Below are 16,657 nucleotides of genomic sequence, written 5' to 3'. Positions count from 1 at the left end.
TAAAGTGGCAGTAACAACCCTCGTGATACTAAATAGATGAGTAATTTATTAAAAAAAAGTTTATTAAATTGTATCATATTAGTGTTGTGTAATTAAAAAAAATAATTACGTAGCTTACTTCATAAATGCAAAATTATTTAATTCCGTAGCACGCATCTGGCAGAAAACTAAAGAAATCAATAGAATAGAAATCTTCAGTATTGCATAAACGCAAGTTGCAATATTTATTTACAACTTTAAAACTATTTTATTAAAATAATCAAATACTTCTAAAATTATTTATTTTGAGATTTTGCTTTAACACGCTAGACGGAAACAACATTCTCGTGTAACGGAACTATAATGTCAAAATATGGCGAGAATTCCATGCGTACTCATGATTGTGTATATTATTTACAAAATTATAACAAATTAAGTAAATAAAGCAGCGAAATGTTATTAACAGAAAATAAAGAATTCGACATATTTGTCGCTAGCAAGATAGGATCGTTCAAACGTAAGTAATCCCTTAATTTTATAAAGTTTGTTGTAAGTTGTGAACTTAATATTTCATGTTAATTTTTTATTAAAACTAATTGAACTGTAAATAACGGAACGATTAATTACATTCTCTTCTTAGTATATTCCGTTTTATTGCAATGAAATCGTTTAGGAAAGGTTTTTTTAACAATAAATAACTTTGATAGGTTATGTTATGAGTTGTATACATTCTTCTTCTACCCGAAAACTTCGAAACATATGTACAAATCAGGGGGCCAATCGCGCTAATTGTCAAAGGTTTAACCAAAACCTCCAACCTCGCCAATCTGACACGTTGTGTACATTTCGTATCGCGCTAACTGTCAAAACAAAAACCTAAGCCAAAACTTAGACGTGTGACACGTAACGCACATTTGGTATCGCGCTAATTGTCAAACGTAAAACCAAAACCTAAAATGTTGCAAATTGGTATCGCGCTAAATATTTTGACATTTTAACCTCACATGTAACCTTGGGGGAATAGATTAACCTTTGCAAGGTCAAGGTTTGTGTGGCAGTTAATGGAGAGTAACTTTTCACTACGTTTATCGTATATAAAAGATGTTCCACGGTTACTTAAATGTTTTGGAAAGTGTTTATGAGGTGGATGTGGCCTAAGAACGGGCTTTAAATAAAAGAAAAGCATAGAAAGACGATCACATTTAACATGTCTGAGGAGAAATTCCGCAAACGATATACCGTTTGTCCACGGAATTCATTTCAGGATTGGTGGAAGAACTATGCCTACATATTCTCGTTAAAGGACGGTCTGTTGCATTGGATGTGGAGACAAAGGTAAGGGTTGAGTGGAATCCGAAAGTTCTCAGTTTTGCATAATAACCAAAATTTCTATACTGTGTAAATCATTATTAATTTTGTTACAGATTTTAATAGCTCGTATAGTTTTTAACAACTGGGGCGTACCAGACCCCCATTGGCAAGTGCTTATCACCCTTTCCCAAGTCAGTGTCAGAGAGGCACAAGCGGTAGCTGCTTCAAATAAACCAGTTATTATGAATAAATATGCAGCTTTCCTAAAAGGCATGCCGAAAGAGATGGTATTAAAAGGCGGTGAGAAAATAAGCTTTACAATGTACATCATATTTATTAGTTCTTGTCTTATTTCCTGTTGTTATTATCAAATTAAAATTACAGGTATAGGTAAAATATGTATAGTTGTATAAAAATATATTACAAGGTTACAATTTATCTCTTTTAACACTTGACTTTATACAACATATCGTCCCCTTACAGTGAAGCCTCACATATGCATTTTCAGTTTGTTTTTACTGATTTTTGTTGAATAAAAATTAATAATGTAATAATATAGTATCTAAAAGAGGTATAATTTAAGTAATTAAAATGCTAACTACACACATTATTGCATTTACTATACTTCACACCATATTTTTATCTTCATCCTAAAAAATTACATAGAAATATGAGGTATTCATTCTAAGATGACGATGTATACCTATTGTAATTGTTTATTATCTTAATATCTAAATTGATGTATACTTTTAAGAGGTTGAAATAAAAAAAGAGTGTATTTTTAGTTTATTTATTGCCTCAATCTACCCCAAATCATCCTTCATTTCCGGAGCGAGCTTGCTTTTGATTCTTCAAAGAAGTCTGAAACAAAAATATGTATATAGGAAGATTGGAGACCTAAATTTAAGACTGTGCCATACCTCTAATGAGAGTAGTGACAGATAAAGCAGGATGGGTATTTATATACATACAGTATGAAGCCAACATAAACGCCAGAATGTTTAGGGGCCTTTTCAAAATACATTTAACAAAATGTTTATATCACTGTGGAAATATAAAGGGGACAAAAGTCTACAGATTAGACCTTCGTTCCTTACGCTCTTTCAGATTTCCACAATTGAACATATCATCAGCAGGAATTAAGAAAACATGTTGAAAACAAACCTGTCATTCTTGTTAAATAGTCTATCAAAAAGGTTAACTGCAGGCACCAACTCGGTAATTGCTTTGCAAATGGCAGCTACGGATTGGGCATGCAGATCATCTGCTTTGGCAGAAATAATAGCTGCCTCAGCCTGCACCCTGCCAGCATTCACTTGCTGCAAGAATGCTTCGCATGCTCGCTGCTCCTCAATGCATAAGAATTCTACCCGGCTCTGCTCCAACGCTCATCAGCTCGCTGTCAACGAAATAATAGATGTGATGGAATAAAGAGTGGGAAAGAATTTGCTCAAATTGAAAGTTACTTTGTTTTTTAATTAATAATAAAGAGTGAGAAAGTTACTTTGTTATTGAATTGTATGTTTGAAGTTATTTTGTGCTAGAGTTGGTGTCCTTTAGGAAGGTTGGTAGGGCCTCTGCCGCAGTCGATGTGGCGTAGATTCTCACCCTGCTTTTCATACCATTCCATACCTGAATAACAATAATAACATCGCATATTATAGTGATATGAGTTCTGGTACAATAACGGTGAGTGATCCACTCACTGTATCCTATTACCTCGCATTATAGCTCACCTTTTGGGATCTATTGCGGGGCCACAAAATAGCCACACACTCGCACCAAAGGCGTGCTGATAACACGCGCGAACAACGCCGAGCGAAGTCATTCTCAAGCCAAATCTCTGTGCGATTCGAACTCCAGCAAAGATGGAGCTGGCTTACAGTGGTCGCTCGCCGTCCGACCGCATCCACACTGGCTGAAATACGAGCATCATTATTAATTCTACATTGCTAACATTTCGAAATTAATAGTAGTTAGCGTACCTATTTGATTGTATAAAAAGATACTATTTTATTAAATAGAATATTAAAAAAGGAAAACAATGTGTAGGTACTTGCCTCTGCGTGTTTTATCTACAACAACAACACACTAAATTCAATTAATTTGGTTCAAATCACAACACATATGTTTGTTTACAATAGAATTTAATGACATTTCTTTTACACACTTTTTTAAATCGCTCTTTTATAGACTTGAATTCGTAGATATTGACATTTCAGTGCGTTTTACGGTAAAATTTAGTCGGTTTTAGGAAGTCAAGGCACGTCTCTTAAAATTTAATACGAGGTTATAGTTTGAGGTTAATTTGAGGTTTAGGTTCATTAAAACTGATAGCGCGATTGCATTTTGTGCGTTGGTAGAACCATTAATTAACCAAAACCATAACCTCAAATGTTGTAAGGTTAAACCTTGCGAAAATAGCGCGATTGGCCCCCAGGTCAGACGGTAGCAGGCACTATGGAAACCGAAGTCAGAAAATTTTCAATGCTTTTTAAATTTTCTTTAAATTTTTTTTTCTTGTTTTTATATAATATAAACACTTTGTTGTTATTATTTTTTCTCTGTGGGCGAGTTTTCGACAAAATTTAGCTGAAAAAGTTTAATTTACCAAGGCTTACAAAAATTTTATTGATTTTTTGGATGTGGTATAAATTGTTTTTAATGTTCGGATCGGAGCAATCGCAACTCAATGTTGTTATGATTCACTATTGATTTAAACTGAAATATTTTGAAAAACAATTGAAAATGCACTTTAAATATAGTTTTATTTTACCTCCTAAGGCTCTGTGTACATCAAAAGGTACTTGGTACTTGGTGCAACTCGACGACAAAGCGCCTATTTTGCGTGTAAATAAAAAAATATATATAATAATAATAATAATCAAAAGGTACGAAATATGTAAAGAGATTACCCAGACAATATTATTTCTATGATCACCAACGTTTCACACGTATAGATACATGTACTTGGTACTTGGTACTTGGTGCAAAGGGCTGGTATCCATAACTCGACGACAAAGCGCCTATTTTGCGTGTGGTGGGTGCAGGGTCCTACTCGTGCCACCCAAGCTCCTCCAGGAATCTCAGCAGCCTCCTTGGTTTGCTGAAGACTTCGGGGAGCGACCTTGGCACTCCAAGGTATTTTGCCCTGTAGTTGGCCACGCCGGAGCACTGAAGTAGGATGTGCGCAGCCGTTTCCTCCCCCTCCATGCACGCTCTGCATAGAGGGCTGTCTGTGATACCTAAGAAGACTACGTGTTAGATAAAGATGTATGGAAAGACGACATGGCTCCAGAATCCACACAAATTTGATTCAAAGTGTATTCCATAGCATTTAAGTTTATTTGAAAAGAGCAATCCCTAGAGTTTCTTGCTCATTCTTCTCAGGGAGGTCAGCGTAGTGAACGAGTAGTAGCTTAAATGTGACGTTTTCAAGTGTAAATTTATTTTACCTATGGAATAAATAATCTTTGACTTTGACTTTGACTTTGACTAAATTGAAAAGGTGTTTATTGCATGGACCATGACCCGTTAGGGCGGCAGTTAGAGTGCGAAATAGATACATGTATAAAATATAGCTACATGGAGCAACATAGAATTGTTAAAACCACCAAATATTAATTAATCAGTTTTTTAATTCCATTGACTTACAAATAAATGGACGACGGGTCTAATACAAAAACCACGAAAAAAATGTCCCAAGTCAACCTATTCGAAATTTAAATTGTTATGTCATCGCAGTATCGCGCTGTCCATAGAACAAATGAAGACTAAAGCGGAGTGTCGCGCTCTGTATACGATTTTAGCGCCTTACAAGTGCGGACACTTTTTAGCGCGGACCCGACGTCCATATAATTGTAAGTCAATGTTTAATTCCAAATTTTTACTCTCTGCTTTGGTAAAAGATCAGTTATCTACTGCATTTTTTACAAGGCACTATTATAATTACTTTCAAATCCAACTTCGACTTCCTAGGTCTGTAGTTTGTCTTACTATACAGTAAAACCATTTCCGGAAATCTGGAGTATTTGAGTATCTAATTTAGTACATTATTTGAGTATTTAATTGAAAAATCATTTTATACATTAAAGGAATTTTGCTAACTAATTTCACATTAATTTATTATTGAGACGAACGTGACTGTATGACATTGATTTATTTACATTGATTATTATCTTAATTAAATTACTTTTGTTTTGATGTCCTAACTGTTGTAGATTTTAACACTTGGTCCTGGGAAGGTGGAAGCCTATAATCAGTGGTTTATGACTATTTAATGATAATTATTAGTGTTATTTTATTATTATTAATTGGAAGTATTGGACAAGTATAATTAATAATAATAGTATAATTCGTATGCCTTGATGGTACGTCATGGCGACCATAAAATAAATGTTATCATCTTTATTGTACCCATGATGACGAATAAAATTATTTGATTTGATTTGGAGTTCGTAAAAGTAACTAATTAATATTTAGTGGTTTTAACATGTATCTATAAAATGTGGAACAGCTTTTTCCGACCATTGACGATCACATAAACGCCCAGTATGCAATATAATGAATTGCATTCAAATTATCATGGACCAATTAGCAAGAGGACTGTTAATCCAGATACAAGACAGCATAGACGTGTATTTAGTACTGCCATCTGCTAACTAAGATGCGACTAAGTGACAAAACATTTTTTGAGATATCATAAAACACCATAACCCAGTTTTAGAATGTTGAAATTGTTTAATGATACTTCAGCTATGAATCATTAGAGTAAGTTCTGATAAGTCATTGCATAGCTCTCCAGCGCAACGTCGATTCGGTACACCAATGGAGTTTAGAGAATGCTATGGAATTTAACACAGATAAGTGTCATGTGATGACTTTCGCTCGGGTAAGGCATCCGATAACTTATGGCTACAATATAGGTGGAGATAGCCGTAACTCAATTGACCACCATAAAAGATTTGGGTGTAGTTTTCGATCGGAGGTTAATGTTTCATGACCACATCGAAGCTCTTGCCAAGGAGTCTTTTCGGCGTTTAGGGTTCATCCTTAGGCAACTGTAAGGATTTTGAAAGTGTCTCCGTGATCAAACTTCTTTTCAATGCATTAGTGCGAAGTAAATTGGAGAGCTCCATGTGTGTGTGGAACCCACATGAAAGCACATATAGTATTATGTTAGAGAAAGTACAGAAAGCGTTTCTTAGATATTTATACAAACGTGCCAATGGGTGCTATCCCTACATGTATCCTTTACTTTTTTTACTGCTTTTCTACTGGGTTGCCTAGGATACAACTCGCTGGAGGTTAGGCGAATGAAACACTAACTTGTGGTTATGTGCAAAATTCTCCGCGGCAATATAGATTCCCCAGATTTGCATAATGAGCTGTGTCGACTCTTTGCCCCCGTCATCTACCACCGCATTAGAAGACACCAGTTGATGGCCACCGCGTGGTGCCGAACCGTAGCGCGCGATAAATCACCCATACCGCGCTTCCTGTGCGCGCTCAACTCTCTCCTCGCCACCAACCCTGAATGCGACTTGTTTGCGGATGGATGGTCACTGTTATTGTTAAGATGCCTACGCTATTGTGAAGGCGATGCTTGAATGGTACTTAATCTTGTTGTGTTTATTAAGTTGTTATGTTAGTAATGTATCTTTAATTATTGTAATTGGTGTGTCCGTTATAATTAAAGTAAAATAAATAATAAATAAATAAGTCGAATACGTTAACTAATTTTAACTGTTTTCAAAAGAAAATTTTTTGCTCTATCTATATTTGTCACATAACCGCGTTTTTAGTGGTTGGCAGAGAAGCTACTGGCCATCGAGTATATAACCAGAAATAGAGACGAAATGTCATTTAATTTGTTTGAAAACTATTCTGCCATACCATTACTGTGACAAGTGCGCTCCGATTGGCCAGCCCGAGTTCGAAACAATTGACGGGTGTCGTCAACTGTTTCACTTCAAATCGACCAGTTAACTTGAGCTTTGCTATAATGGACGAAAATTGCAAAATTACATATTTAACATTAATTACCGATTAAACTTGATTCCGTTTGTTTTGTAATTAGATGTTTTGCTGTTTTTCCCACACCACCGAATAGAACAGCACGGCGTTGTTAGTGATATTATCTTTATTACAATAAATACAGAAAATTTTTTGGAATATACGGAGATGCCTTAAGCTAAAGGGGAAAATATGCAAGACCGTGATTAGACCTGTCATGTTGTATGGATCAGAATGTTGGGCGATAAAAAAGGAGGATGAACGAACTGTGCTTGTAGCGGAAATGTGAATGTTGAGATGGATGTGTGGAGTGACGAGATAGGATAAGATAAGGAATGAGTACATCAGGGGAAGTTTGAAAGTGGCGCCAGAGACGGAAAAGATGATGAGTAGTAAGTTAGCGTGGTATGGACATGTCATGCGGAGGGATTAAGGGAAAAGGATGGCCAATGAAAAGATGGATGGATCATGTGAAAGATGACATGGATAAGAAAGGTGTGAGTATGAAAATGACGGCTGATAGGGGAGAATGGAAGAAAAATACATGTTATGCCAACCCCACATACTGTGGGATAAGGACAGGAAGAAGAAGATTCATATACATGTTCATATTTATAAATATTTCTTCCGGCCCGAGAATTAAACCTCTGCGTGGCAGACTAGCATGGTAGTCGTTCAGTTCGACTCCTCCTACGTAAAGTATCGTATGTCGAAATTGCCAAGTTTACAGAGAAGCATTTTAAAGTTCTCCGTTTTATTCGGCAAAGCTTGTTACTCAAATAGAGTGATCATCTAATACATCATCTAGCCGATATCTAGGATTTTATAATACCTACTCTATGTGAGTAGCGAGCTTTGTCGAATAAAACTGAGAAATGCTAAAGTCACGTGTTGTGCTTATTTCAGTGAATTCAGAATATTTAAAAGGCTCCTCTGTAAACTTGGCAATTTCGACATACGATACTTTACGTCGGAGGGGTCGAGTTATGGAGGCAGTTAAAAATAATGAATATTTAAAAAATTCTGGTTTTTTTTTTCTCAGATATAAAATACAACACAGACGCAACAAAGAACACCAAGAAACATATAGAAAATCTAGTAGACATAAAATCGTTGCAGAAGGATGATAGTATCACATGCTTGGAGTGGGGTAACAATGATCAGACCGAAATTTTGATGGGCAGGAAAAACCAACAGGTAAATTCGTCTACAAGTGCCTTTTTAATAATCAGTCTGATATTCATGATTAAATATCAAATCTTTGATATTAAATTCATTAATAATTGTTGAATATCAAAGATTTGATATTTAGAATAGAATAGAATAGAATCCATTTATTACATAACCCCACAACACAATAATACACAATAAGAAATTAAAAAAAAACTAAATTAAAACAAACAGAAAATAGAATAACGAAAAAACTAAATAAAATTAATTAAAAATAAAATCTTAGTAATAAGTAATTAAATTACCACAAAGCTAGTCAACACTATTGTTGTACTAAGTAGATGTCATGTGTGCGGCTGTGGCGTATGTAATAGGATCCACTCAGCTAATGTCACCGCCGTAAAAGGCTGTGACGCTGATATTCAGTGGACCCTAAAACCGAGTGAGTACCGGACGTGTGTGTCGCGTTTAAACTAAAATAAATTACGTATTGTATATCTGTAATGTAGTATGGTGTGTTCTCTTACATTTATAAAATACTTAAATAATTCGTTTGATACATATATACAGTGATAAGCGTGTTCAAAGTAGTGTCTATTATTTACAACAAACAAAAATGGAACTTATTTAGTTTAAAAAGATACCGATTCACGGTGATTCACGCTCCATACTAAGGCGGTCATAAATACGTAACTCCGAAATTATTATTATTTTTTTATTTTATTACGTTAAAATATGATTAGGTAAACGTAAATTAATAAAATTATACATTTTAAAAAATATTTGACAATATTTAGGTGTAAAAATGTCTCGCAGTAATTTTGTTTTTAGACGATGTATCTAAAACATTTTATACTGCGACTTTTAATGGTAAAACTGTGTAAATAATGATTATTTGTATTAACAATAACCACAAATGAATAAATTAAAACAATAAAAATACATAAAAAAGTTCATTTTACAAAATACAAACAAAACACAAATTATACCAAAATACATTAAATCTCAACAATATTAACTTTAAATACATAACAAGTCTAATACAGCTTTTGACAGTACACCTTTTTTTTTAACAGGTAACTTTCGTAGACCTGTTATGAAGGGATCTGAATGAAGAAGCAGCCTATTTACTAAATCTGTGTTGGTCACAATGCGACTCATTTTACGCGTATGATTTTTTCTAAAAGACTTGATGTATTTGTTAGTCGCTTCAGCTGCTTCTTCAGACAACTCTCCGATTGACAACAAACCGTAATCTATAACATTAGCACCATGAATTAGAACTTTGTGAACGGAAGCAGACATGTTATACCACGGATACTCGGCAACTAACTGCCGAGCCGTCTCTAAAGCGAACTCTTCGAAGTTCGTCTTATTAATATTATATCCCGAATTTAAACATTGAAGGATGATCCAGCAACGATCTAGGAGATCCTTCTTGATCCCAGTAATTTCAGCGGAAATTTCTGAATTCGAGAAAAACCGCCTGGCTGTATTACCATCGTTTGATGTTCCGCTTCCGCCACTTTTAGGCTTATCCACTATAAGCCCTAATCTTTCTCTAAATTGAGTCTGAACATAAGATTTTTTTGCAGCAACAAGCATTTTGTCATTAGCGGACCTAGCTTGCCATTTCCTAACATCTAACTTGTACGCGACATGAACAAAATATTCAAAAAAACGTATTAACGCGTGAAGAGGTGATAAACCAAATTCATATTTACTCTCATCGACTTCCTTATTTAAACATTCGTCAATTTTGTTCATTTCACTGGGCAAGGCGTTACAAATAAAACATTTTGATGAAGAAACACCACTAAGTGCATTACACACTTTACCATCTACCATAGTAAGTTGCAAACAATGAGTAATGCGATATTCGCGATCTTCTTCCTTGAAAACAGTAGGCTGCAAGTTCCTTATTTTATCTTTAAAATGAGCTTCTTCCTCAACTGACACTGCAGTCGATTCCTTCAAATATCGGAGGCGTATAGGACGACAGTATCGAGTTGATGAAGGACGAGGATTTTTCCACAAAACTACTGAATTTTCTTTGTTATCTGTTGTCAAAACAAGCTGAAGTGGCACATACGAAGTAACAAACAGGCTACTGTCTTCAAGAGTGGAGTCAGAAAAACACTGTTTATATTCTGAATGCCCTGTACTGCCATCGAAATCCCATTTCCCTATCAAAGATATCTTATCTAGAGACTCATTAGGTACACTATCCAAAACATCTTTTTGAGACTTGAGAATCCGATTGGCAGTATGATCTAATAAACTTTGAAGTTCGACTTCGGCGGATGATTCTGTAACAGTAATATCTGAAGGATAACAGTGTTTTTTAGATTCCACGACACTTTGGTAAGATGGGAAAATGGTTTTTGAAAACTTATTGTCTATAAATTTCTTTACTAATATATATTGATGTCGAGTTAACTGAGCTTCAACAATGAGCGATAAAACTTCGCTAGAATCGATTTCAGGACAAGACAAGCTATCGGACGCATTGAGCAATGACTGTACAAGAGAAGGGTCTTGGTTAGACAAACTAGCCAATCTTCTCCTTTTTGTACGTTTACTGGTGTCGTCAAAGTTAATTCTCGGACGGCCATGCGATGAAGAAGTTGATGGTTTAACTTCGTCAAAGCTCTGAGATACACGTAACTCAGTTCGCTGTACATCAATATTTTCAACGACATGCAGCCAATCTGAATATTTTTCTAAGAATTTAGATCTAGTACGATTCGACTTTGCCCAGTAGTGGGAAATTCGTTTACAAATATTCTTAATTTTAAGGCTTAAAGTCTCTAAATCAATATTTTCGATGTCGTCAGAAAGGGATGATGTTTCGGTCAAAGTGCTCAGGACGTGTTGCATTTTTTCATTTGGATTACCCACTTTAGAGTGCCAAATATCAAAAATTGTCATCCTCGATACAGAACATTTGAAAAATGTACCTAAAACAATATGAAAGCTGAACTTAAAAAAAAATTAAAAATTCAATACTATGGACATGCATACTTTGACACCCCTTTAAGCCAAGAAGAGGCAGCAAGATGCAAATGAAACTTATAGCTCTTAATAAGGACATACTCCTTATTCAAAAACCATATACCTCAGGTGCAGCTCAGCGCAGCCAAAAGTTGTAGGTCTAAAGGAAATTAAGTTATGCCAAAAATTTTCACCAAAAAACTGCCTTCAATAAAAAAATTATATAAAAAAAATATGCATAAAAAAAATTAAAAAAAATTGATAATAAAAGTACATACCATGCTCTTGGATCTCCATGCTTTCACAACACGTAAACACTTGATTTGGAATAGTGACACTCAAAAACAAAGTGATTAAGTTTCGATGACTCACACGTGGTGATAATTAGTCTCGCGATGCGCTCACTTCCGATGCACAAAAGTGAATGATAACGTGACCTAATTACATTGATATTTATAGTTTTTGGAAGCTTGTTAACTAGTTACTAACTTAGTGAGTTGATCTAACCGGGATAAGCCAATGATTTTTTTTGATTTATGGCCTATGGGGGAATCACAGTGCGATTGCGGGATTTGTGTCACGTGGGCGACGCAAGACGAGCGAGCTTACGAGCCACAAAGTGGTATGATGGTTTAAAAAACCATTAATAGTCCTCCAATCCATTTTACAAAAAAAAATTGTTCCTGTTTTTATATCATTATATTTTGTTACAGCCTTTACGCCTTTACTTTACCTGTTCTTTTTCCCTTCCTGTAGTCTTTCTTTATTTCTGCAATACAATTCATGTGGACCGAGCCTTGTATTTAAGAGGGAGCAGAGGAAAAATTCCTAATCTTCGATTTGATTTTAGATGGGTATATCCACTTTAAAGTTAAAAATAAAATATTGTATGAGTAACTACACGATATATTCAAGCATAGACATTAATCAGAAACATAAAACAATAAAGTTTCTTCGATATATAATAATCACGAAATGACCTCTAATTTTCACATTTTTTCGATTCATCCTCGAAATGCTACAGGTTATTATGACAAAAATTAGATAATTAATTATATTTATGCATGATCGAGAACTGTCACTGCGGATTTTTTTTTAATCCCTTTAGTTTTAGAGTTATTCCGCTAAAACGAATTTGGTACTTTTAATGCGCAAAAGTCAACATCTCCTGTCGCATGTCACGCGAACTTCAGGCATATATTTGTCTCACAAATGTGGGCGGAGCCAACGTCAAAACTTTTTTGGCATGCTCCCTCTTAATTACGCGAGGCCCCGCGTGACAAGTTCACCACCATTTCCACCAACATTCACATGCATAATATTTTAGAATTATTTGATTTATTATGACAACGTCAGAAAATACTGCCTTGACTCGTCACTTTTATTGTGTTTTGTAGTCCTCGGTGGTCAAGTGGCTTGCACACCGATTTTCATGATGTCACCATCTCTGAGGCCCCGGGTTTAATACCCGACCGAGTCAATGTAGAAAGTTTCTTTTCTACATTGTCTCTGGTCTGGGTGTTTATGGTACCGTCGTTTTTTCCCTTCGTTCCCACTAGTTCTATTATAGAACTACTGGGACTTTTTTCCCATTAGTTCTTTTAAGTTCTATTGTAGTAAATAATAGAACTAGTGGAAAAAATGATTTCCCAGTATAATAAATAAGTTCAACTTAACTTTTAATCATTACAAATCAATATTAAGACAATAAAACTGAAAATAATATTGTTTCCATTGCATCCGTGTAACTATTTTAAGATTGCTAAATTTGACATAAGAACAATATTACTTTACTGTTAAAGTCGCGTCATAGTACGAACTGAGTGAATGAATAGTCACAAAGCTGCCAATAAAACATCATAGTTTTAACATTACAATAAGCTTACTTTAAGCGCGTTATGGTACGAAAAGTCAACGTAAGGTTAAAGTAATATTGTTTTAAGAGGTTGGTAGGCCCCCTGGTGATAAGCGACACGCCTATCTTTGGAACTGTTATGACAGTTGCAAAGCTCTTAAGCTTTAAATCGCAAACATCTTAGGGACACTGCCCTAGGCCCTAGACGCGTTGATACTGTTGACAAGTCCAATATGCCTGTAATTTCACAAATTTATTTACAGATACAACTATATGACACGTTACAAGGTTTCACAACTTCATACAAAGCAGACTTTGGTACCGGTGATATAATCGGACTAGGTCGTTGCAAACGTAAGCTCCTAGCGGCCTTATCAAGTGGCGTTGTCAAGATATGGAGTAAGAAGGAAGAGAGCATACTCAAAGTTGGTGAAAAGTTGGATTGTATGAGAATATGTCGTTTTGAACATTGCTTATTTGCTACGGGTAAGTTTGTGACGGTGTGACCTCCTTATATCATCATCCCTCCTGTTGGTGTTCTAGCTCTCGTAGGATCGTTAACGTTAGGTGGACTGTATTTGTTCAGGTTCTTGATCTGGATCGATGGGGTTCTCGCTCTTCTCGGGATCAGGATCGTAAATGAAACACTGACTACTAACCACTATCATCACCTTTATTGCTCAACATGTTCCTACTTAAGTACAAAATTAACTCTCTCATCTAGTAGAGATGTCGGCGAGGAGGCGGTCGGCGCGGTGCGCGGGGTGCAGGGGGCGGCGACTCAGTACGACGCTGTGTGCGGGGTGCGGGGAACGGCGACGCGGTCTCGGTTGGGGCGCGGGGCGCGGAGTGTATGGTTCGGTGTCCGTAACACCACCTTTTTATCGCCTTTCTCCGGTTCCTGGCCACTCGTATTTAAATTTCCGTAGTTCTATTGTCTCGCATTCTGATTTTATTTCTTTCCATCGCCACCCCCTGCCCGATCGCGGCAGCGAACACGTCTTCTCTTCTTAATTTTTTTTTTGAGCCGTTTACCAGTTACCAAAAATCTCTTGCGCGATAAACATTTTTAAAGATAATAATAAATATTGTTGAAACGGAATAGATATTTGTAAAACTGGATTTATTACCACTAGTTCTTTACCCTTTTGAACTTTGAACTTTAAACGTACTAAGCAAGAAGGAGGCGCGCTGGCTGCGAAGACTACTATACTACTCTCCCGACAACATTACAATCCTACTGAACAGTCAACAGAACTCACAGCGCCAGCAGCGCCCTAACAAGTTCATTTCATGGACCAATAAAAAAAATAAAGCACACACTCAACGTAGCCCAGCAATATTACAAATAAACGATTATTTAATTAAAATTGAATGTAAAATTACAACAAAAATTAGACATCTTTAACGTGGTGGTTTTTTTTATTTTACGCACTAGAGCATAAAATCCTGTTTTATGCAGCCTACACCCAGCCTAAATACGAAATTTAAGAGCATGAGAAGTGAAAAATGTATCAACTCATCCGAAGAACAGAGTCCGATGTGATTGTATAGCGAAAAGAGAATAAGTACGTTACGATAATAATTTCGTTAGTCCAACTAAGGCCTATGTAAAGGTGTTTTGAGAATTTATATATATCTTATTTCGTTTCGGAAATACAAAATGGAACAACGGTCGATCTGACATCCACAGCAAAGAGGAACGACCGAAATGTACTATGTCCTGAGAACAAGTAGTCTTGCACATAGATCTATGTTCTACGGATGAGTCAATTATAATTATATATTAACAAATGGAGCACTTTTTTGACTTATTTGCTTTAGTCCGCCGACCCTAGAATTACCATGATATTCATTTATGTTTTGTTTTTTGTTTCAATAAAATCAATAATAAAATGTTGTCCATATAGGTGGCGAAGAGAATGACTTAAAAGTACACCGTATAGGTGAACAAAGTCCAATATTCGTGGCAAAAAATCTCGCTCACGATTGGTTGCAACTGCGCAGACCTGTGTGGGTGACAGATTTGACCTTTTTAGACGATGTTAATACAATTGCTGTATGTTCCAGACATGGATATATTAGGTATGTCATTTATTTTAATATAACTTCACAAAATGGACCATCATATTGTATTTATTAAGTCATTAATTATAATATAGGGACTTATTTATCTAAAATAATAATATCAAACTTTAATACGTATATAATAGATAACAGCTACCCAACCTACAATATCCTTTTACATTCAAATTCCGTACCTCTTCGATAATCTGTAATTCTGCTTTTGCAACCCTTTTATTGGCTAAATTCGAAGGCAAATCCATTAATAATAAAAAAACTAATTTGTTTTACATTGACGTGTTGCAATTTATGAAGGTAGGTATCCATTACGTTCGCCCACCGACTGTGCTCCGCGCACCCGCAACTGCTTCATTAGTGGATATGGATAATTGGTTTCTGCGCGAACACAGAGCGGATCGCATTGTGTTCGTGGACGCGAGCAAGCAAGACGTTTTCGGGTGTCACGCTCCGCGTTCCGCTAAGATTTTTTAAATTGCCACGAATTTATCGCTATGAAGCTGTCCGACGAGAAATATTTAGCTCGTGAACAATATAATCTTTTTTTACACACACATTCATAACCCCGCACTAGGGAAACCCTGAACGCGGGTGCCATGGACATACACATAGACAACCACAAATTACGCCCAAACTCACGAGACAAATAAATGTAGGGCATACAAATCGAACCCGGGACCTCTGTGTGGCAGTCCGGTAACCGTTCGGCCCCGGAGGCAGTTAATTAAAATATATGCCGCACTCTAGCTACTAATTCTGGGGACGACATGCTCAATGTTCAAATGAAAAATGTGGAGCAGAACCTAATGGAGCACTCGGTTTTCTTGTAGTGATGCGCGTAACATCTCCATTAGAGCGGTTGCACATGTACCATTGTTGGTGCGCACACGTTATGAATACCCATCTTCAAAGTTACTCTAATTTGTAGTGATAACAAACAAATCAACTAGATGGCGCTTATTGCACAGATGTTTATGAACATTGCCGGCTATTCTTTAACTTTGTTTAGGATTAGCGCCATCTATTACAAAACATTAATTTATAAATTAGTATGTAACACACAAAAGCCGTCCATTGATACAAATATTTCTCAAAATCTTAATTTAATATATTTGTTAAAAAAAATTTCAGACTGTATGACACACGTGCGCAAAGAAGACCAGTATGTAATATAGACTGCCCCAATATGGCAGCTACATGCATTACTTCCAGTTTCGAAGACAGGTAAATAGAGATATTATATCAGACGGT

General features: G+C 35.9%; 1 protein-coding gene across 1 annotated transcript in view; it reads left to right on the top strand.

Moving 5' to 3' along the window:
* Positions 1 to 389: 389 nt before the first annotated feature.
* LOC113238862 (WD repeat-containing protein 74) overlaps positions 390 to 16,657 on the top strand; it is a 30,112-nt gene continuing 13,844 nt past the window's right edge. The window contains exons 1-5 of the mRNA XM_026475705.1: positions 390 to 496; positions 8,348 to 8,502; positions 13,588 to 13,810; positions 15,235 to 15,409; positions 16,538 to 16,630. Coding sequence (XP_026331490.1) covers positions 433 to 496; positions 8,348 to 8,502; positions 13,588 to 13,810; positions 15,235 to 15,409; positions 16,538 to 16,630 — 710 coding nt within the window. The 5' untranslated portion in view covers positions 390 to 432. The remainder of the gene's footprint in view (positions 497 to 8,347; positions 8,503 to 13,587; positions 13,811 to 15,234; positions 15,410 to 16,537; positions 16,631 to 16,657) is intronic.

This window comes from Hyposmocoma kahamanoa, unplaced genomic scaffold, assembly GCF_003589595.1.
Source record: "Hyposmocoma kahamanoa isolate Upper Pololo Valley unplaced genomic scaffold, ASM358959v1 98622, whole genome shotgun sequence".
Taxonomy (NCBI): domain Eukaryota; kingdom Metazoa; phylum Arthropoda; class Insecta; order Lepidoptera; family Cosmopterigidae; genus Hyposmocoma; species Hyposmocoma kahamanoa.
The sequence above is the reverse complement of the archived record's forward strand: the minus strand, read 5'-3'. Positions and strand labels throughout refer to the sequence as shown.